The sequence below is a fragment of the Ranitomeya variabilis genome, chromosome 2, assembly GCF_051348905.1.
Source record: "Ranitomeya variabilis isolate aRanVar5 chromosome 2, aRanVar5.hap1, whole genome shotgun sequence".
NCBI classification, from domain to species: Eukaryota; Metazoa; Chordata; class Amphibia; order Anura; family Dendrobatidae; genus Ranitomeya; species Ranitomeya variabilis.
The window spans coordinates 1086104994-1086125204 of record NC_135233.1 but is presented as its reverse complement, the minus strand read 5'-3'; the positions used below and the strand labels follow the sequence as shown (position 1 = coordinate 1086125204).

The following is a 20211-nucleotide window of genomic DNA, read 5'->3' as shown; positions in this document are numbered from 1 at the left end:
CCACATAATACTACCATACAGTGCACACATATTAGTACTATACAGAGCCCACATAATACTACCATACAGAGTCCACATAATACTACCATAGAGCCCACATAATACTACCATACAGTGCACACATATTAGTACTATACAGAGCACACATACTACCATACAGAGCCCACATAATACTACCATACAGAGCACACATAACACTACCATACAGAGCACACATAACACTACCATACAGAGCCCACATAATGCTACCATACAGAGCCCACATAATACTACCATACAGAGCTTACATAATACTACCATACAGAGCACACATACTACTACCATACAGAGCACACATAACACTACCATACAGAGCACACATAACACTACCATACAGAGCACACATAACACTACCATACAGAGCACACATAACACTACCATACAGAGCCCACATAATGCTACCATACAGAGCCCACATAATGCTACCATACAGAGCCCACATAACACTACCATACAGAGCACACATAACACTACCATACAGAGCACACATAACACTACCATACAGAGCCCACATAATGCTACCATACAGAGCCCACATAATACTATCATACAGAGCCCACATAATACTACCATACAGAGCACACATAACACTACCATACAGAGCAAACATAACACTACCATACAGAGCCCACATAATACTACCATACAGAGCACACATAACACTACCATACAGAGCACACATAACACTACCATACAGAGCCCACATAATGCTACCATACAGAGCCCACATAATGCTACCATACAGAGCCCACATAATACTATCATACAGAGCACACATAACACTACCATACAGAGCACACATAACACTACCATACAGAGCCCACATAATGCTACCATACAGAGCCCACATAATGCTACCATACAGAGCCCACATAATACTACCATACAGAGCACACATAACACTACCATACAGAGCACACATAACACTACCATACAGAGCCCACATAATGCTACCATACAGAGCCCACATAATACTATCATACAGAGCCCACATAATACTACCATACAGAGCACACATAACACTACCATACAGAGCACACATAACACTACCATACAGAGCCCACATAATGCTACCATACAGAGCCCACATAACACTACCATACAGAGCACACATAACACTACCATACAGAGCACACATAACACTACCATACAGAGCCCACATAATGCTACCATACAGAGCCCACATAATACTATCATACAGAGCCCACATAATACTACCATACAGAGCACACATAACACTACCATACAGAGCAAACATAACACTACCATACAGAGCCCACATAATACTACCATACAGAGCACACATAACACTACCATACAGAGCACACATAACACTACCATACAGAGCCCACATAATGCTACCATACAGAGCCCACATAATGCTACCATACAGAGCCCACATAATACTATCATACAGAGCACACATAACACTACCATACAGAGCACACATAACACTACCATACAGAGCCCACATAATGCTACCATACAGAGCCCACATAATGCTACCATACAGAGCCCACATAATACTACCATACAGAGCACACATAACACTACCATACAGAGCACACATAACACTACCATACAGAGCCCACATAATGCTACCATACAGAGCCCACATAATACTATCATACAGAGCCCACATAATACTACCATACAGAGCACACATAACACTACCATACAGAGCACACATAACACTACCATACAGAGCCCACATAATGCTACCATACAGAGCCCACATAATACTATCATACAGAGCCCACATAATACTACCATACAGAGCCCACATAATACTACCATACAGAGCACACATAACACTACCATACAGAGCACACATAACACTACCATACAGAGCCCACATAATGCTACCATACAGAGCCCACATAATACTATCATACAGAGCCCACATAATACTACCATACAGAGCACACATAACACTACCATACAGAGCACACATAACACTACCATACAGAGCCCACATAATGCTACCATACAGAGCCCACATAATACTACCATACAGAGCACACATAATACTACCATACAGAGCCCACATAATACTACCATACAGTGCACACATATTAGTACTATACAGAGCCCACCATCTGGAGGACGCAGGTGAAGTGGAGGGTGGTTCCGGGTGTCCCGGTCTCCATAGCGTCCCTGGTCATAGTGACAGTTACGCCCCAGCAGAGCAGGTTGTGGTGGCACCTGGAGGCCCCACATCTGCCATGTTGGTTCTCCTGTGAAGTTCTGATACAGGGAGGTGGAGACTGAGAAAATAACAAGATTCTGCAGGATGGAGTTCACTGAAAAGACAAAGAAAAACAAGTTCATTATTAAATAACATTAAAAAAAACCTCCAGAAAATCCAGTCACGTTCATCAGTCAGCAACAAAAAATAACTGGTGTCAATAAACTAAGGCTTGTATTTTTGTTATTATTTGGTTATACAGTAAATTTTCATTATTCCGGCACCAAAATATCCGCTACTTCCAGTAATCCGAGATGTGACAAATATAGAGTGGCGCAAAAAACATAATGAAAAGAATGGGCAAATATTGTTATTTTACCACATCAAACATGGCGGATAGAGAGGCACTTCCGGAGAGTTATTCGTCATTTCCGATTTTGCGCAGAGACCAGAGCGCACAGTCTTCGCTTCTAATTGTCCCGCCCTTAGACGCAGACTCTGTACCTGATTGGCTACTGGAGAGTTCGCGCCAATCTCTGTGTCCTATCGGAAGTGAGGGGGACTGGCAGGAGTTTCGCGGGAAAACTTAGAGCCTCGCTGGATTTTCGCGCCACTCGCAGCAGCCGCGGCCAGAACGTGAGAGTCGGAGCGGGCGCCGCGTACTCGTTCCCTTCCCTGCTCGTCTGTACTCACCGCTCGGTATAGAACCGGAGACATGGCGGCTCCCGGGGCTGTGGAGGTCGATGACCAGGAGCTGCGGGAGGCTCAGCGCGAATACCTGGATTTCCTGGACGATGAGGTGGGTGAGGGGCGACTGCGTGGCGTCTGCGGAGGAGGCCATCACTCTTTTTTTTTTTTTTGCAAAATGTTAAAGGGTTAATCGTGTACTGCTGTGAAACCCTTAGTGGGGTGATCTCCTCTCCAGGATCCTAGCCCAATGTGTAGTAGATGGATTAATATTAGGTAATGCCTACAATTAGAACTGTGGTGTAGTTCTTCTGATTAGCTATGTCTCTTAGCTCATACGCAGGGCAGTCTAGTAGCTAAGGTATCTATGGTTCTGACAACTGACTTGCATTGTGAGTTGTCGTAACCATGGATACCTAAGCTGCCGCCCATGGGGTAAGCGACGTAGCTAATCAGAAGAACTGTACTACGTTTCTAATTGGACGTATTTGCTATTATTCCTGCTACATATTTGGATATGATTTTGGAGATGTGAGTACGTCATATTAAAGGGGAGTTGTTCCACCCTGACCTAAATGGGTTCTTCCCCCTTTGTTTTGCAGGAAGATCAGGGCATTTACCAGAGCAAAGTGCGGGACATGATCAGCGACAACCAATACCGGCTGATCGTGAACATCAATGATCTCCGCAGGAAGAACGAGAAGAGGGCGAGTCAGTAAGTATCCGACATGCAGAGCTCTCTGCCAGATCCGCCCGACGTCACACTCACCGTGTCACCTTCTGTCTACCCAGGCTCATGAACAAGGCCTTCGAGGGACTGATCGCCTTCCAGAGAGCTCTGAAGGACTTTGTTGCTTCCATTGATGGCACTTATGCCAAACAGTACGAGGACTTCTATATCGGTCTGGAGGGAAGCTTTGGTGCGAAACACGTCACTCCCCGAACATTGACATCACGTTTCCTGGGCTCTATGGTCTGTGTGGAGGGCATTGTCACCAAGTGTAAGGATCAAATACTGTGTACAGAAATATAACTAATACACTCCTCCCTATGTACAAGAATATAACTACTATAATACTGCCCCTATGTACAAGAATATAACTACTATAATACTGCCCCTATGTACAAGAATATAACTACTATAATACTGCCCCTATGTACAAGAATATAACTACTATAATACTGCTCCCTATGTACAAGAATATAACTACTATAATACTGCTCCTATGTACAAGAATATAGCTACTATAATACTGCTCCTATGTACAAGAATATAACTACTATAATACTGCCTCAAATAGACTCTAGAATATAATTTTATTTTCCAGGTTCTCTGGTTCGCCCTAAAGTGGTACGCAGCGTTCATTACTGTCCAGCAACAAAGAAGACGATTGAGCGGAAATATACAGACATGACAAGTCTGGATGCGTTTCCTTCCAGTGCCATCTATCCTACGAAGGTGAGAGATACTATCTTGTCGTATAAAATGAGCGCAGAGGCTCTAAAAATGGTGAACATTTCAATAGAGAGAATTAAAAAAATAAATAAAAATAAATTAATTGTCCTTTTCAATGTGCAAACATTACATATGAGTAAGTGAAATAATGTATACATGCCATATATTGTAAAATGCAATACACCTAGTGGCCACCAGAGGTCAGCGCAGTAAGCAACTTAGCTAAAATCCCGCTGTCGGTTATTGGCACACAGAGGTTCCATGACGGTGGCGTTTCAGGTCAAGTGTTTTTTTTTTTTTTTTTTTTTTTCCCCCTTAATGTTTTTATTTTTGCATCCTCTCAGGATGAAGAGAATAATCCCCTGGAAACAGAGTTTGGCCTTTCTCTGTACAAGGACCACCAGACCATCACCATCCAGGAGATGCCGGAGAAGGCTCCTGCCGGTCAGCTGCCGCGCTCTGTGGATATCATCTTGGATGATGATTTGGTGGATAAGGTGAAGCCCGGGGACCGGGTGCAGATTATCGGGACCTTTCGCTGCCTTCCATCTAAGAAGAGTGGCTACACATCGGGCTCATTCAGGTGACTATCTGACTTTTTACCAGTATGGCCGCAGCTGATATTTTCTACATTAGTCCTGGTTTCAAGTCTATCTGGAACCAACATGTCCACCCTCTCATAACCTGCCTCTAATATTCCAATATATTGTCTTTGTAAAGGACGATAATGATCGCCTGCAACGTGGTGCAGATGAGTAAGGAGGTGTCTCCCGTCTTCTCAGCGGATGACCTGGCCAAAATCAAGAAGTTCAGCAAGAACCGCTCCAAGGTGAGGGACCGCCATGTCCTGTATTTGAGATGTGTCCATAGTGCCCCCCGCCCTATACCTGCTCCTTCCTCTTCTCCACAGGATGTGTTTGAGCAACTCTCCCGCTCCTTGGCCCCCAGTATTCATGGACACCATTTCATCAAGAAGGCCATATTGTGCATGCTGCTCGGAGGGGTAGAGAAGGTTCTGGAAAACGGGACCAGGATCAGAGGAGACATCAACGTTCTCCTCATAGGTACGGGGTCTCCTGGTGTGATTCCCTTAGTGAGCTGCTACCCCTTTTTGGGGGGGTTCAGTCAATCTTCGCTTTGACCTAGAGTCTAATGCTATATGGTTTCCCATTGATCAGTTTGTGGTAAACCCCAATTTTATATTTTTTGTTTAGGCGACCCCTCTGTGGCAAAGTCTCAGCTCCTGCGGTACGTGCTGAGCACTGCCCCCCGTGCCATCCCCACCACTGGCAGAGGATCGTCAGGAGTGGGTCTAACTGCTGCAGTTACCACTGACCAAGAGACCGGTGAGTACTGACGGCTGCTCATCCATCCCGTCCTTGTAGAATTAACCTCTCGCTCATCATTAAATTGTGTATTTTATCTCCAGGGGAGAGAAGATTGGAGGCCGGGGCCATGGTCCTGGCTGATAGGGGTGTAGTCTGCATTGATGAGTTCGACAAGATGTCTGACATGGATCGTACGGCAATCCACGAGGTCATGGAGCAGGGTCGGGTCACTATTGCCAAAGCTGGCATCCACGCTAGGCTAAACGCACGCTGCAGTGTACTGGCCGCAGCCAACCCGGTCTATGGAAGGGTGAGTCCTCGGTTATGCTATTATCAGGTGTTGAAACAGTGGTGACTCCCAGGTTATGGGCTTATATGTGGTGCAGAGTACAGGGGACCGTCTATACAAGGGTGGGTCCCAGGTTATGGTCATACTAATGATGTAGAGGCTGCAGAGAGTACAGGATAGTCCATACAAGTGAGGTCCCAGGTTATGGGCATACCACTGATGTAGAGGCTGCAGAGAGTACAGGGCAGTCTATACAAGGGAGGTCCCAGGTTATGGGCATTCTACTGATGTAGAGGCTGCAGAGAGTACAGGGCATAGTCTGTACAAGGGGGTCCCAGGTTATGGGCATTCCACTGATGTAGAGGCTGCAGAGTACAGGGCACAGTCTATACAAGGGTTGAGTCCCAAGTTAAGACTGTGCCCTGTACTCTGCACCACTGGTAATCCAATTACCTAAAACTCATCCCTGCACAGACATTGCACTCTACTCTCTTGACCAGTGGTAAGCTCCAAACCTGGGACTCACCCTTGCAAACAGTATACCACTGATGTAGAGGCTGCAGTGAGTACAGGGCTCAGTCTGTGCATCATTTAACAATTTATTTAAACTTTTTTTTTATATATTTTTTTTTATTCTTTCAGTATGATCAGTACAAAACTCCCATGGAGAACATTGGTCTTCAGGACTCGCTGCTGTCCCGTTTCGATCTCCTGTTCATTATGCTGGATCAGATGGATCCAGAGCAGGACCGGGAGATCTCAGACCACGTGCTCCGCATGCACCGCTACAGAGCTGCAGGGGAACAGGACGGAGATGGTAAGGAGGCTTTATGCATATTTTTTTTTTTTTTTTTTGACGATGGTGCCTACTCCAGTCACAGCCAAAGCTAAACGTCATTAGCTCCCCACTGATGTCCTGCTGTGGTACATTATGGTAGATGTAGATTTAATACCTGACAGGTTTCGGTACTTGATGTTTCTTCTGTTTTTCAGCCATGCCCCTGGGTAGTTCTGTGGACATCCTCTCCACCAATGACCCCAACGTCAGCCACGAGGAGCAGCAGGAATTGCAGATTTATGAGAAGCACGACAGCCTCCTGCATGGAGTAAAGAAGAAGCGGTAAGACCCCGAGTTGTTGAGCAGTCCTATGTTGCCCCCTACTGGCTGTGAGGAGTCACTGTTCATAATCAATCGTCGCAGGGAGAAGACAATCAGCATGGAGTTCATGCGGAAGTACATACATGTGGCCAAGCTGTTCAAGCCGGTGCTGACCGCAGAAGCTGCAAATTACATTGCCGAGGAGTATACCCGCCTGAGGAGTCAGGACCAGATGAGCTCTGACGTGGCGCGGGTATGTCCTGAAGGTCGCCACGCTGCGCCCACTTCCTAAAAGGACTATTCTAAGCCACAAAAAGTCAGAAGTTCTCTTTTTGATATTGACTTTAATCAAACTTTTAATAGTCTCAAACGAACTCATCGCTGTTCTCAAAATCTCTACTTGACAACCTTGTTCATATACAGTGAGCATGTATAGGTCTAATTTTTTTTAATTCCCTCTGCCGCTGTTCAGACCTCCCCGGTGACTGCTCGTTCCCTGGAGACGCTGATCCGTCTGTCCACAGCTCATGCTAAGGTGCGGATGAGCAAAACTGTGCAGCTGCAGGATGCCGAGGCGGCGGTGGAACTTGTCCAGTACGCTTATTTCAAAAAGGTGAGGCGTGTTATATGATAAATCCATACTGGTACTGGAGAACTGATTAAATAACAATCGCTGCCTCAATATGGTGGTGTGAGGGTTGTAGCACCGCTTTATAAGCAGGATCCTGCAGTACCCACTTAATTATTTTGTGAATTATCTGTTCATTTGCCTTTTTTTTTTTTTTTTTTTTCTCTCCACTTTTGTCTTGTATTCTTTGCTGTTTTTTTTCTTTGTCTTCAAAATGGCACTCAGATAAATTTTTTGCAGTGTAGAAAATGTGGTGTTTAGCGCAAAAGTCACATGATCTGCTAATATTATGAAAAGAAAAATTAACATAAAAAAAAAAATTGCAGAAAGGATGCAACTTAAGAGCCCTGAAGTGGACTTAAGAACTTTTTTCAAGGAATAAACATAAAAAAAAAAAATGTTGAACACCAGGAGCTTATTTTTTGCTTTTTCTTTTTGCATTCTAGGTGCTGGAAAAGGAGAAGAAACGGAGGAAGCGTGATGAGGACACCGATACGGAGGAAGAAGAGCAGCAGCCGACAGCTACGGAGCGGAGGACCCGGAAGAAGAGGTTGGGATCATGACTTTGCTGTTATTTTCTACTTTGGGTGTCTGTCCAAAAATAACAAATTGCATGGTTGCAGCCAGTGTTCAGGGAAAAGCAATTTATTCCAGTGCCGGAGTGATTTTCACGGGAATCGTCACTAAAGAATATTCTGTTTGCAGGAAAACCGCAGATGGTACAGAAGCGGAATCGCACGACCCCTATGATTTCAGTGATGCAGAAGGCGAAACACCCGATGGTAAGTGGAACTGAACTCGCCCATGTCAGGCAACACGGTAAACCTATGAAAGCCAGACGAACGGTGGGGGTATCCTCTGAACGTGGCTGATCATTAGAAACCATGACTTTTGCTATACACAGCAGTGCTGTGCTAATTATTTTACTCACACTTCTACCTCCGCAGCACTTTAGACATTATGATCACTGTCCCCATCGGGGCTCACAATCCACATTCCCTATCAGTATGTCTTTGGAGTGTGGGAGGAAACTCGCGCAAACATGGGGAGAACATAGAAATTCTTGCAGATGTTGGGCTTTGATCCCAGGACCCCAGCGCTGCCGTGCTAACCACTGAGCCACCCTGCATTTCTGTATATAGTGCAAATGATTAAACGATCGCAGGTTCAAGTTCTGTAAGAGCAGTAACAAAGCGAGAAGTGTTGGAGTTTAGAATGAGGAAAAATAGTTAAAGGGAACCTATCACCCCGTTTTTTAAAGATTAGATAAAAATAGTGTGAAATAGGGGCAGAGCTGGGCTTTACATTAGTGCCTTTTTGGTGCCTTTACACCCCCATTAGGCTGCCGAAATACCTTTGTGAAGTGGCCGTTTTGTCCTGTCACTCAAGTTGGTCAGGTCGGATGGGCGTGGTCACAGCGCTGTTTGTCCCCCAGGATCCTGCTCATCATTACGTTGGTGGCGTAGTGGTGTGCGCATGTCCAGCAGGCGAATCCACTGCCCAGGAGATGAATAACAGCGCGGTCTTCGCTATTCAGCCGTTTACCGGTGGGCGCGGCCATCTTTCCTGTGGCCGCGCCTGTGCAGATGGAGCGCTCTGCTGCCCGGGGCTTCAGGAAAATGGCCGTGGGATTCTGCGCGTGCGCAGATGGAGATCGCGGCGGCCATTTTCCTGAAGCCCCGGGCAGCAGAGCGCTCCATCTGCACAGGCGCGGCCACAGGAAAGATGGCCGCGCCCACCGGTAAATGGCTGAATAGCGAAGACCGCGCTGTTATTCATCTCCTGGGCAGTGGATTTGCCTGCTGGACATGCGCACACCACTACGCCACCAACGTAATGATGAGCAGGATCCTGGGGGACAAACAGCGCTGTGACCACGCCCATCCGACCTGACCAACTTGAGTGACAGGACAAAACGGCCACTTCACAAAGGTATTTCGGCAGCCTAACGGGGGTGTAAAGGCACCAAAAAGGCACTAATGTAAAGCCCAGCTCTGCCCCTATTTCACACTATTTTTATCTAATCTTTAAAAAACGGGGTGATAGGTTCCCTTTAAGATCTGCCCCACATTAACAATGGAGAAATGCAATAAAAAATGTATAGGTCTGATCTGTCAAAATACTAAATTAACTAGATCTGTAAACAAATGCATTGGGAAAAAAAAAATAGATGCACCAGATTTCTTTTTTCTACAACAGTGCGAAAAAAAACTAAAAAAACAAATTAAATGGCAATTAAAGCATAATCTTCCCCCAAAATAGTATCAGTAAAAACGCTCAGGGTGCAAAACAACTGATTTATGTGAGGGCTAATCAGCCAAAAATTAAAAGCCTTGTGGGTATTTTAAGAGTGGCGACTTGGGCAAAATGTTTTACTTTTGTAAATTTCCAGTCTTGTTACTTGAATTGTAGGAAAAAAAATGAACATGTTTGGTCTCGCCATAATTGTACTGGTGAATCCTATTACAATGTCATTATTTTACTGTCTAATCTGTTCTATTAAATATATATTTTTTTTATTAACCTTTTTCTCCATTACAGTTCATTCTCCTAAGGCAGCGCCGAGCAAACAATCCGAATCCTCAGAGAAGAGCGGACTGTCCGGGGACAGGTGAGGCTACGCCACATTTTATTAACTGATCACATCCCCAGTTGTCTGGTGTTTACGTTCCTGATATAAGGGTACAAGAGTAACTGTTGCCCATAGCAACCTATCACGGCGCTGCTTTCATTTTACCAAAGCTGTTTACAAGATGTAAGCTGAGCTGTGATTGGTTGCTAGGGGCAACCTTTCTGGTAAATGAGGCCTAGTGCGTACATTTTACATTTTATTTTTTCCCCCTTTTCTGTAAATTATTACATCTTGAACAGTGATCAACAAACACGATATCCATTTTCTCTTCCAGGTTGAAGGATTTCAAGGCCGCCCTATTAGACGCCTTCAAATCGGCCCATGCCCAGTCCATCACCATGCCGGCCCTCATGGACTCCATTAATAAGAACAATGACGCTCCCTTCTCTTCTGGGGAGGTGAAGGCTGCGCTGGAGCTGATGGAGGACGCCAATCATATAATGGTTTCCGACAACATTGTCATCCTAATCTAATCTGCTAATTTTAAGGGGTTAATGAGTCGTCAGCCATGTTCTTGTATGTGCACACAGGTCTTAATGTAGCGCAGGCTCCACATTGTTATACGTCATTATTGTGTTACACCATTTGTGTTTCACTCAGCTTTCCCAGAACCCAGAGTTTTAGGTTTTCAACTTTTTTTTATATATATATTTTTATTTTTGCTATGACTTTTAAGGTTTTCAAACTATTATTCTGTAACTTTTGTATAGGTTTTTTTATTTTTTTGTGTGGAAGATCTTTGAAGCGTTCTCGGTATATTTTAATACCCTTTTATGTCGCATTGTCACTTGTCACCCCCCCCCTTTTGTATATAGAGCTTTTACCTGTTTCCAGGTAGGAATATGTTGTAAAGTGACTATTATTCTGCTTTTTTTTTTTTTGTGATTGTTAAAGGGGATGTCCTGTCAAACATCATATATTGTAGGATGGCCAATAAATGTGAGATCTGAAAGCTGGGACCCCAAAGTTTCCCATGAATGAAACAATACTGATCACATGCGACCAAGTGTTTTATTTCTTGTCTGTACAGTACAGTCCAGTCCATCAGTTGGATCTTCACCTTTCTTATGAAGATGTGTCGGTGGGAAATCTTGTGTATTTTTGCCAAATAAAGGCAAGTTTATGGATGATCAGTTACCTTGTTCTGATTTGTTTAGATGAGTGGTATATTATAGGGTTAATGCGGTCTAACTGGCATCATTCTTTAAGCTACCATTTTTGGCTTTTCTCTCCCTTTTTCGCCTGATCACCCATATGGTTCATTTTTCTGCATTCCCCGGAAGTCTGTGACATTTTGTCCCCCTCCATCCTTCTCTCGTTCGACAAAACGTTTACCTACCGACCTCACTAATGAGCTTATAGGTGAAGTGATTTCCGACCATTGTTGCTGGGGCAAAAAAAATATATAAATAAATATATTTACTTGATTTTGAATATGGTGGCTCAATCAAAAATTCACCATTGATTGACAACTCAGTTATCCTAATACTCCTAAATACAGTTGACCCATGAAAAGCCTGACGTAAAAAGCAACTCTCCTATTCTCCAACCCATCCTGTTTGCTCTGGATGACTGCAACCAAGAAGAATGGGGATAAAAATTCCAGTTTGGGACTGAACTGAATATATTTTGTGTTTATAAAGGTGGTATTTGTTGCTGCACTTCTGCATATGACGGTGAGATGGTGCAGCTGCTGACCCAGTGTCCATCTGTCCCTTGCCAAGTCTTGTGCATGGTTGGCGGGTATCGTGCCCATGTCATGTTTTATTAAGGACGTGTACGATATCCCGCAAGTGTCTTGGAAATCCTTGCCGCTCATTAGTAATGCGTGCTCGGGTAAGGTGTTATATGAGCATGCTCGTGTCCTAATTGAGTATTTTTTCGATCATGCCAAAAATACTTGATTATGACACGAGCATGCTCATATAACACCTTATCTAAGCTTGCTCATCACTAGTGCTCATATATTGTTGTTCCTTAAGTAGAAATTTGATTCTGGAAACTTGACCAAAAAAAATTTGCAAAGTTCTGAATTGAGACTGCAGAAACGTGTGTTGTCCTGATGTCTGCCGCTGTGTGTTGTGCCCGTACTGTTCCTTTTACAATAGATGCCAAAAGAATCTAAAGCACCAATGTTTTTAATAGTAATATATTTTAGAGAGGTCGCTGTTCACATTATACAGGGCCCCTAATATGTCAGTAGCGCACAGTTAAAGGAAAATGGACTCGCAGCTCATCTAGAGGAGATTAGATCTGATCTTCGGTTTGAGAGACTCTTCATTTGCAACTCAGGAAATTGAAAATATTGCACTTGTCCACTAGGAGGCGCTGTAACATCACAATGTCCTCATATATCTTATCATAAGGAATTTGGCTAGTGAGGGCGTGACTCTCCAACAGTTGTAAAACTACAACTCCCAGCATGGAGCAGGTGTCATGGGAATGTATTTAAAAGGAAATTGTAAGAAAAAATAAAATCAAAAGTGAACAGCCCTCTTTAAGGGTATAATCATGTTACACTATATTAACACTTTCCACTGAATAGGGGATAGAGCATGCCGCTTTCCGTGGTGTCATAATAAAGCTGTTCCCCAGGACGACTACTGCAAAGCACGGCACCTGGCTGTTTTGTGTCGTCTGCACCAGTCAAATAGGGGAAGGATCCCAAGGTACTGGACCACCACCCGTCAAGCATTTATCACCTGTCCAGCAGATAAGTGATGAGTTATCAGAATATCCCTTTAAATTGGGTAACTGTTGTGTACCCTTTCATTGGGTTTGTATATGGGGTCCCCAGTTTTTCCAGTTCCTAAGTTGTGGGGTCAGTGGGTGCGTGCTATAAAAGGTTAAACATAGAAATAAAATTAAACACCCGAGCGGTGTCCAGGCTCCGCTCATAGTCTACCGCCTCTTTCACGTCCGCCCTCCGAGGGCCCAGTGAGCAGCAATGTTCTTCATGGGACGATGTACAAAGATCATGTCTTCTGCTGTTCCCTCACTTCGGGGTAGACGCACGTGCAGCCCACAGTCACTATCATCTCGCCCAGCACCAGCAGGTCGCCCTCTCTCTTCAGGTAAAGAATGTTCCTTTTAATCTGCTCCACGTTCATTTCATTGCCCATACATTTCTTAGAGCAGACGACTTCCACAATCCGCTCTGGATACCCTTTGGGGTTCATAATGTGCCTGTGGAAAAGAGGAATGTTTAGCTTCAACGATGTTTGCAAATTTATTTTGTTAGTTTTACATTTAATTATTTTTTTAACTTTTTTTTACTCTGAGCCATAAATTACGTAATTATAATATAAATATATACACTGTAAATTATATACTGTACATATACTCAATAAAGGAGTGGTTCTGCAGGTGGGGACCACATACCACATCTCAGTACCAATGCTTTCTGGCTGATGTTTTGGTCACTTTTGAATGTTTGTTGTGCTTTTACACTCGTGGTAGCATGAGACGGACTCTACAACCCACACAAGTGGCTCAAGTAGTGCAGCTCATCCAGGATGGCACATCAATGCGAGCTGTGGCAAGGTTTGCTGTGTCTGTCAGCATAGTGTCCAGAGGCTGGAGGTGCTACCAGGAGACATGGAGGGGGCTGTAGGAGGGCAACAACCCAGCAGCAGGACTGCTATCCGCATTTGTGCAAGGAGAAACAGGAGGAGCACTGTCAGGGCCCTGCCTGCAGAATGACCTCCAGCAGGCCACAAATGTGCATGTGTCTGCACAAACGGTTAGAAACCGACTCCATGAGGATGGTCTGAGTGCCCGATGTCCACAGATGGGGGTTGTGCTCACAGCCCAACACTGCAGGACCCTTGGCATTTGACACTGAGCACATGTGACAGAGTCTGGAGACGCCGTGGAGAGTGATCTGCTGCCTGCAACATCCTTCAGCATGACCAGTTTGGCAGTGGGGTCAGTAATGGTGTGGGGTGGCATTTCTTTGGAAGGCCGCACAGCCCTCCATGTGCTCGCCAGAGGTAGCCTGACTGCCATTAGGTACCGAGATGAGATCCTCAGACCCCTTGTGAGACCATATTCTGGTGTGGTTGGCCCTGGGTTCCTCCTATTGCAGGACAATGCCAGACCTCATGTGGCTGGAGTGTGTCAGCAGTTCCTGCAAGATGAAGGCATTGAAGCTATGGACTGGCCCGCCCGTTCCCCAGACCTGAATCCGATTGAACACATCTGGGACATCATGTCTCGCACCATCCACCAACGTCACATTGCACCACAGACTGTCCAGGAATTGGCGGATGCTTTAGTCCAGGTCTAGGAGGAGATCCCTCAGGAGACCATCCGCCGCCTCATCAGGAGCATGCCCAGGCGTTGTACTGTAGGGAGGTCATACAGGCACATGGAGGCCACACACACTACTGAGCATCTTTTCCTTGTCATGAGGCATTTCCACTGAAGTTGGATCAGCCTGTAATTTGATTTTCCACTTTGATTTTGAGTATCATTCCAAATCCAGGCCTCCATGGGATATTCATTTTGATTTACATTGATAATTGTTATGTTTTATTGTTCTGAACACATTCCACTATGCAATGAATACAAATTTGCAACTGGAATATTTCATTCAGAGATACAGTGCCTTGCGAAAGTATTCGGCTCCCTGGAACTTTTCAACCTTTTCCCACATATCATGCTTCAAACATAAAGATACCAAATGTAAATTTTTGTGAAGTTGAACGAAATGTATTGGTTATTTAAAATTTTCGGGGAAATTCAAAAACTGAAAAGTGGGGCGTGCAATATTATTCGGGACAGGACCATTCTTGAAGAAAACCTGTTGGAGTCTGCAAAAGACCGGAGACTGGGATGGAGATTTGTCTTCCAACACAATGATCCCAAACATAAAGCAAAATCTACAATGGAATGGTTCACAAGCAAACGTATCCAGGTGTTAGAATGGCCAAGTCACAGTCCAGACCTCAATCCAATCGAGAATCTGTGGAAAGAGCTGAAAACTGCTGTTCACAAACGATCTCCATCAAACCTCACTGAGCTCGAGCTGTTTGCCAAGGAAGAATGGGCAAGAATTTCAGTCTCTCGATGTACAAAACTGAGACATTCCCCAAGCGACTTGCAGCTGTAATCGCAGCAAAAGGTGGCGCAACAAAGTATTAAGTTACAGGGGCTGAATAATATTGCACGCCCCACTTTTCAGTTTTTGAATTTCTACAAAAATTTAAAATAACCAATAAATTTCGTTCAACTTTTCATTTGTGTTTCACTTCTTTTTGATTCTTCACCAAAAATTTACATTTGGTATCTTTATGTTTGAAGCATGATATGTGGGAAAAGGTTGAAAAGTTCCAGGGAACCGAATACTTTTGCAAGGCACTGTATCTAGGATGTGGTATTTTAGTGTTCCCAAATTTTTTTTTTTTGAGCAGTGTATATATAATCAAGTGATTATTGGAAAATAGCTTTCACCATTATTTTTATCACTTACTTATATTCAAAGGGCACAATGTTTCTTTTTGGGAAACTTCTGATTCCACTGACATCTACTTGATGGTTGACGGGTTTGTCCACGCGCACCTGGATGAAGTTTACTCCTTTCTTATTCTTGAAGCATTTGTTCTTTTTATTGGGATTCTTCGCGCCGTCTACAGGATGGGGGATGAGTAGCAGAGCTATAAAGGTGATGACGACCTACAGAAGTAGTGAAAAGGTCAGACTTTACCCAAGTCGGATACCCCCCTCTCATATTCCAATTACCTTTTCTGTCGTTACAACAAAACATTCTAACTTGATGATCACTAGGGGTCTGATCGCTAGGACCCCTCCTGGCCCTGAGATTGTGGCTTTGAACTGCCCCAGTAGAATGGAGAGGTGGTCGCACATGTGCACCACTTTTCCATCTTTGTGGCATACCAAAGATACCTGGGTTATCGCTTCCAGTCCCATAGGCAACGAATGGGGGCTGTTGTGCATCTGTGGCCACATCTCTACTTTACTGGGACATTTTAAAGCCACATTCTCATGGCCAGGAGGGGTCTTATCATTCGGACTCCTGTTGATCATCAAGTTATTGAAATTTCTTCTCGAACATGCAGAGGATAGCCCCCGCTAGACTTCACGTGAAATGTCCACATAACCGTCCACAAACAGCCTTTTAAGATGCCCATATATTTTAGCAAAGAGTGCAACACTAAATGTTCTAAAACCCTCAAAGTTACCCCCAAAATATGAAATGCAAAAATGTCGCCATGCAGTTGGAGGTTTAATTCTCTATGATGTGTGAAGTCCATCTACATGTCAGATCCCCATGTATGAGGTGGACATCGCCCTGTAACAACAGCAACCGGCGCTCGCTCTGATCGCTGCTGTTTAGCAGTTTAATTGCCACTGTCTATACAACTGTAGGGAGCTGATGGCAATCGGGGATGGTGGGGAGGCTGTGAATGGTTTCATTGTAGCCGTAGAATCCTAGAATGTTATAGTTGGAAGGGACCTCCAGGTTCCTCGTGTCCAGCCCCCTTCTCACTGCAGGAATCACTAAACCATCTCAGACAGATGTCTGTCCAGCCTCTGAAGACTTCCATTGAAGGAGAACTCAGCACCTCTCGTGGCAGCCTGTTCCACTCATTCATCACCATCACTGCTGAAAAGTTTTTTCTAATATCCTTTCTGTATCTTCTCCCTTTCACTTTCATTCCATTGCTTCTCGTAATGTATGTATTGCAGTACATGGAATCAGGGATCAAATGAGCGCTGGTTCAAGTACATTTCTGGGTACCACATTTAAAAAAAGACTGAAAAACTGGAGCAAGATCAGAGGAGAGCTACCAGGATGGTGAATGGACTGCAAAGTATGTCCTATCAGGAACGGTTAGAGGATCTGGGAATGTTTAGCTTGCAAAAAAGAAGGCTAAGAGGAGACTTAATAGCAGTCTACAAATATCTGAAGGGCTGCCACAGTGTAGAGGGATCATCATTCTCATTTCTACATGGAAGAACGAGAAGCAATGGGATGAAAATGAATGGGAGAAGATACAGATTAAATATTAGAAAAAAACTTTTTGACTGAGGGTGATCAATGAGTGGAACAGGCGGCCACGAGAGGTGGTGAGTTCTCCTTCAATGGAAGTCTTCAGAGGCTGGACAGACATCTGTCTGAGATGGTTTAGTGACTTCTGCATTGAGCAGGGGGTTGGACACGATGACCCAGGAGGTCCCTTCCACTCTAACATTCTATGAGATACCCTAAAGGCAATAGAAAATAAAGTATAAAAAAAAAGTTTAAAAAACATAGGAGAAATGCAGAAAATCTAAAAATTTGTATTACCATTCCTTTTCTCCTAAAATAAATAAATAAAATAAAATACAAAAATATGCTATTGTATCGCTTGCCACACCTGAAAAAAGTCTGATCTATCAAAAAATTAATTAAACATCATTAAGAAATAAAAAACTGAATTGTAGGGTTTCCCTGAAAAAATGCAATCAAAAAGTATAAACACCAAAATGATATCAATAAAGGCATCAACCCATTATGCAAAAAAAAGGCCCTTATATAGCTGCATCGATGGAAAATTAAAAAGAAAATTACAGGTCTCAGAAATTGGTGACACAAAATTTTTTTTTTTTTTACAATTTATAAAAATAAAGAAATAAACTATGCACGTTTGGTATTGCCATAATCGTGCTGACCCAAAGAATCATGCTGCCAGGTCATCTTTACAACACCGAAAAATTTGTAAAATTGTGTTAATTTATCCAATGTTTTCACCACGTTATATGGTAAAACGGATGGTGACGTTCAAAACAATAACTGGTCCCGCAAAAGACAAGTATGAAGGTGGAAAAATTGGGCAATTATGATTCTTGGAAGGAGGTAAAGAAAAAAAAAATAAAAGCGCAAAAACGTTTATCATCCAAGCGGGGATTAATGGATGTCGCATCTTGCTTTGTCCCTTTGCCCCTCCAGCACCACCATCAAACCAAGCAAGGACCTCTACTGCCAGCAGTATGTCTGATATATTTTTGGAAACCTTTTTTTCTGACTTTGGTTTCTTCAGAGCTATTCTCATTCTTCCAGTCCTCCAAGGAGCAGCCACGCTGGACACAACTCTTAGCTCAGACGTAACTTGTGGAAGAACTTACCGTCAAGTGTTCCCTTTCTCTACAGCACAACCGCAGGACAAATGAAGTATCTATATATATAATTGTCTAAGGGTTTTTCCGTCTGTCTGTCTGTCTGTCTGTCTGTCTGTCTGTCTGTCTGTCTGTCCTGGAAATCACTCCATATAAGGTATGGTCTACAAACAGGATACCTTATATGGAGTGGTCGGCGGTTTGTAGACCATACCTTATATGGAGTGGTCGGCGGTTTGTAGACCATACCTTATATGGAGTGGTCGGCGGTTTGTAGACCATACCTTATATGGAGTGGTCGGCGGTTTGTAGACCATACCTTATATGGAGTGGTCGACGGTTTGTCGGGCGGCCTCGACCAATCAGAGATGGGCACAGCATGGCGACGATGATGTCATAATGGTTGCCATGGCGACGATGATGTCATAAAGGTTGCCTCGACCAATCAGCGACGGGCACAGTCTGCCGCGAATCACATACTACGGGGACATGCATATTCTAGAATACCCGATGCATTAGAATCGGGCCACAGTCTAGTTACACAATATCCACTAACTTCAATGGTCTATATAATGCGTGGTCCTCCCGAGTAGGGTCATATTCACACTGAGTTTTCTGAGGCCTTCAAAAGTGACAAGTTTTTCAATCAGAAATCAATTCAGGAAATTCTCTTTAGAGGATTGTTTGGAGGAATTTTTCTTTTTCCTGAAAAATTTTGGGAGAGTTTTAAATCTCCTGAGACCTTTTTGATTAGATAGTGCCTAGATTGAAGCATATTCCATGCACTTTTTTAAAAAAAATCTTCTGGTACTTTTCAAAACCTCATCAGAAAAAATAATAATAAAAAAACCTCCCTAATTTAAAGGAATTTGATTTCCCTTAGAATGAGTAGGTTTTGGGGTGTATCCTCAAAAAAAATCTTCACGTTTTTTTTGCCTCCAGCCTAAAAGGCTCCAGTACCTGCTCTCCACTCTGGGTTATAGGTGAGGGGCCGGAATGAGATCATCCCTCTGTAACCTCGAAATTCCCTGATTAGTTATTTAGAAAATGTTTTTGCACAAAGCAGGAATTTAAAACATGTGATAGAGTTAAGGAGAAGTCTTGAGACATTAGATCATTTTAACTACATTTTTTTTTTGCCCTAAAAAAATGAGAAAAAAACTATCCAAGTAGTTCAGTGGAATAGTATAGACCATTAAGGAGTTTTTTTTTGTAATGTACAAATACAAAAATAAATAAATATAAATTTGAAAAAGTTTCATTAAAAAAAATGCATTTTAGCCAACAAATTTAAAAAAGTAAAAATAATAAAATAATTGAAATAATAATAATAAAAAATATAAAAATATAATGGATAGGCACAAAAATGACCAATGTGTTACCTGCCACTGTAGCCAGTTCCTCGCCTGCTTCATCCTTGTGCCTGGTGGAGGGGAGCCGATGTTTGGGGGGGCATTACGAGCCTGTGGCTGTGTTATAAATCTGACGAGGCCACACCTTTCGTCGTGTGGCTTCAGAGCTCACTTGACTGGTTGGGCTCGCGATGTACTAATTATACAAAACACTTAGCAAATGTCTCACGTTTACCTCAAAAGCCACCACTGTAACAGACCGAGAGATCTGTGTAATTTCATTTCCACTGCAAAGAAGGAAAATTAAATTGCAAATTCAACGCTTTTTCCACTTGACTAATTGCAATGCCCTACATTGTACTCAGAGCCTTTCTAAGATGACTATTTGAGTA

The 20211-nt window shown here is 43.4% G+C and overlaps 2 protein-coding genes across 2 annotated transcripts; one reads left to right on the top strand and one right to left on the bottom strand.

Moving 5' to 3' along the window:
* The first annotated feature begins 2680 nt into the window (after positions 1-2680).
* MCM3 (minichromosome maintenance complex component 3) lies at positions 2681-11305 on the top strand. The gene is made up of 17 exons (XM_077291685.1): positions 2681-3026; positions 3517-3629; positions 3707-3915; positions 4243-4373; positions 4715-4953; positions 5091-5199; positions 5281-5434; positions 5585-5716; positions 5800-6008; positions 6630-6804; positions 6981-7107; positions 7189-7339; positions 7559-7699; positions 8161-8264; positions 8420-8496; positions 10256-10325; positions 10621-11305. The coding sequence occupies exons 1-17, from the start codon at positions 2943-2945 to the stop codon at positions 10817-10819; spliced, it is 2424 nt and encodes an 807-aa protein (XP_077147800.1). The 5' UTR covers positions 2681-2942; the 3' UTR covers positions 10820-11305.
* A 1181-nt stretch (positions 11306-12486) lies between these two features.
* LOC143808738 (interleukin-17F-like) lies at positions 12487-19913 on the bottom strand. The gene is made up of 3 exons (XM_077291687.1): positions 19850-19913; positions 15820-16022; positions 12487-13532 (listed from the first exon to the last, which is right to left on the bottom strand). The coding sequence occupies exons 1-3, from the start codon at positions 19880-19882 to the stop codon at positions 13322-13324; spliced, it is 447 nt and encodes a 148-aa protein (XP_077147802.1). The 5' UTR covers positions 19883-19913; the 3' UTR covers positions 12487-13321.
* Between the last annotated feature and the right edge of the window lie 298 nt (positions 19914-20211).

What these genes read in the sequence shown, in the direction of transcription:
- MCM3 (XM_077291685.1), top strand. Translation starts at nt 2,943, where the DNA reads ATGGCGGCTCCCGGGGCTGTGGAGGTCGATGACCAGGAGCTGCGGGAG. An exon ending in CATGGAGTAAAGAAGAAGCG is followed by an intron (nt 7,108 to 7,188) that starts GTAAGACCCCGA and finishes CAATCGTCGCAG; the next exon opens with GGAGAAGACAATCAGCATGG. An exon ending in TGAGCTCTGACGTGGCGCGG is followed by an intron (nt 7,340 to 7,558) that starts GTATGTCCTGAA and finishes GCCGCTGTTCAG; the next exon opens with ACCTCCCCGGTGACTGCTCG.
- LOC143808738 (XM_077291687.1), bottom strand. Translation starts at nt 19,882, where the DNA reads ATGAAGCAGGCGAGGAACTGGCTACAGTGGCAG. An exon ending in GGAACTGGCTACAGTGGCAG is followed by an intron (nt 16,023 to 19,849) that starts GTAACACATTGG and finishes CTACTTCTGTAG; the next exon opens with GTCGTCATCACCTTTATAGC. An exon ending in ATTGTGCCCTTTGAATATAA is followed by an intron (nt 13,533 to 15,819) that starts GTAAGTGATAAA and finishes TCTTTTCCACAG; the next exon opens with GCACATTATGAACCCCAAAG.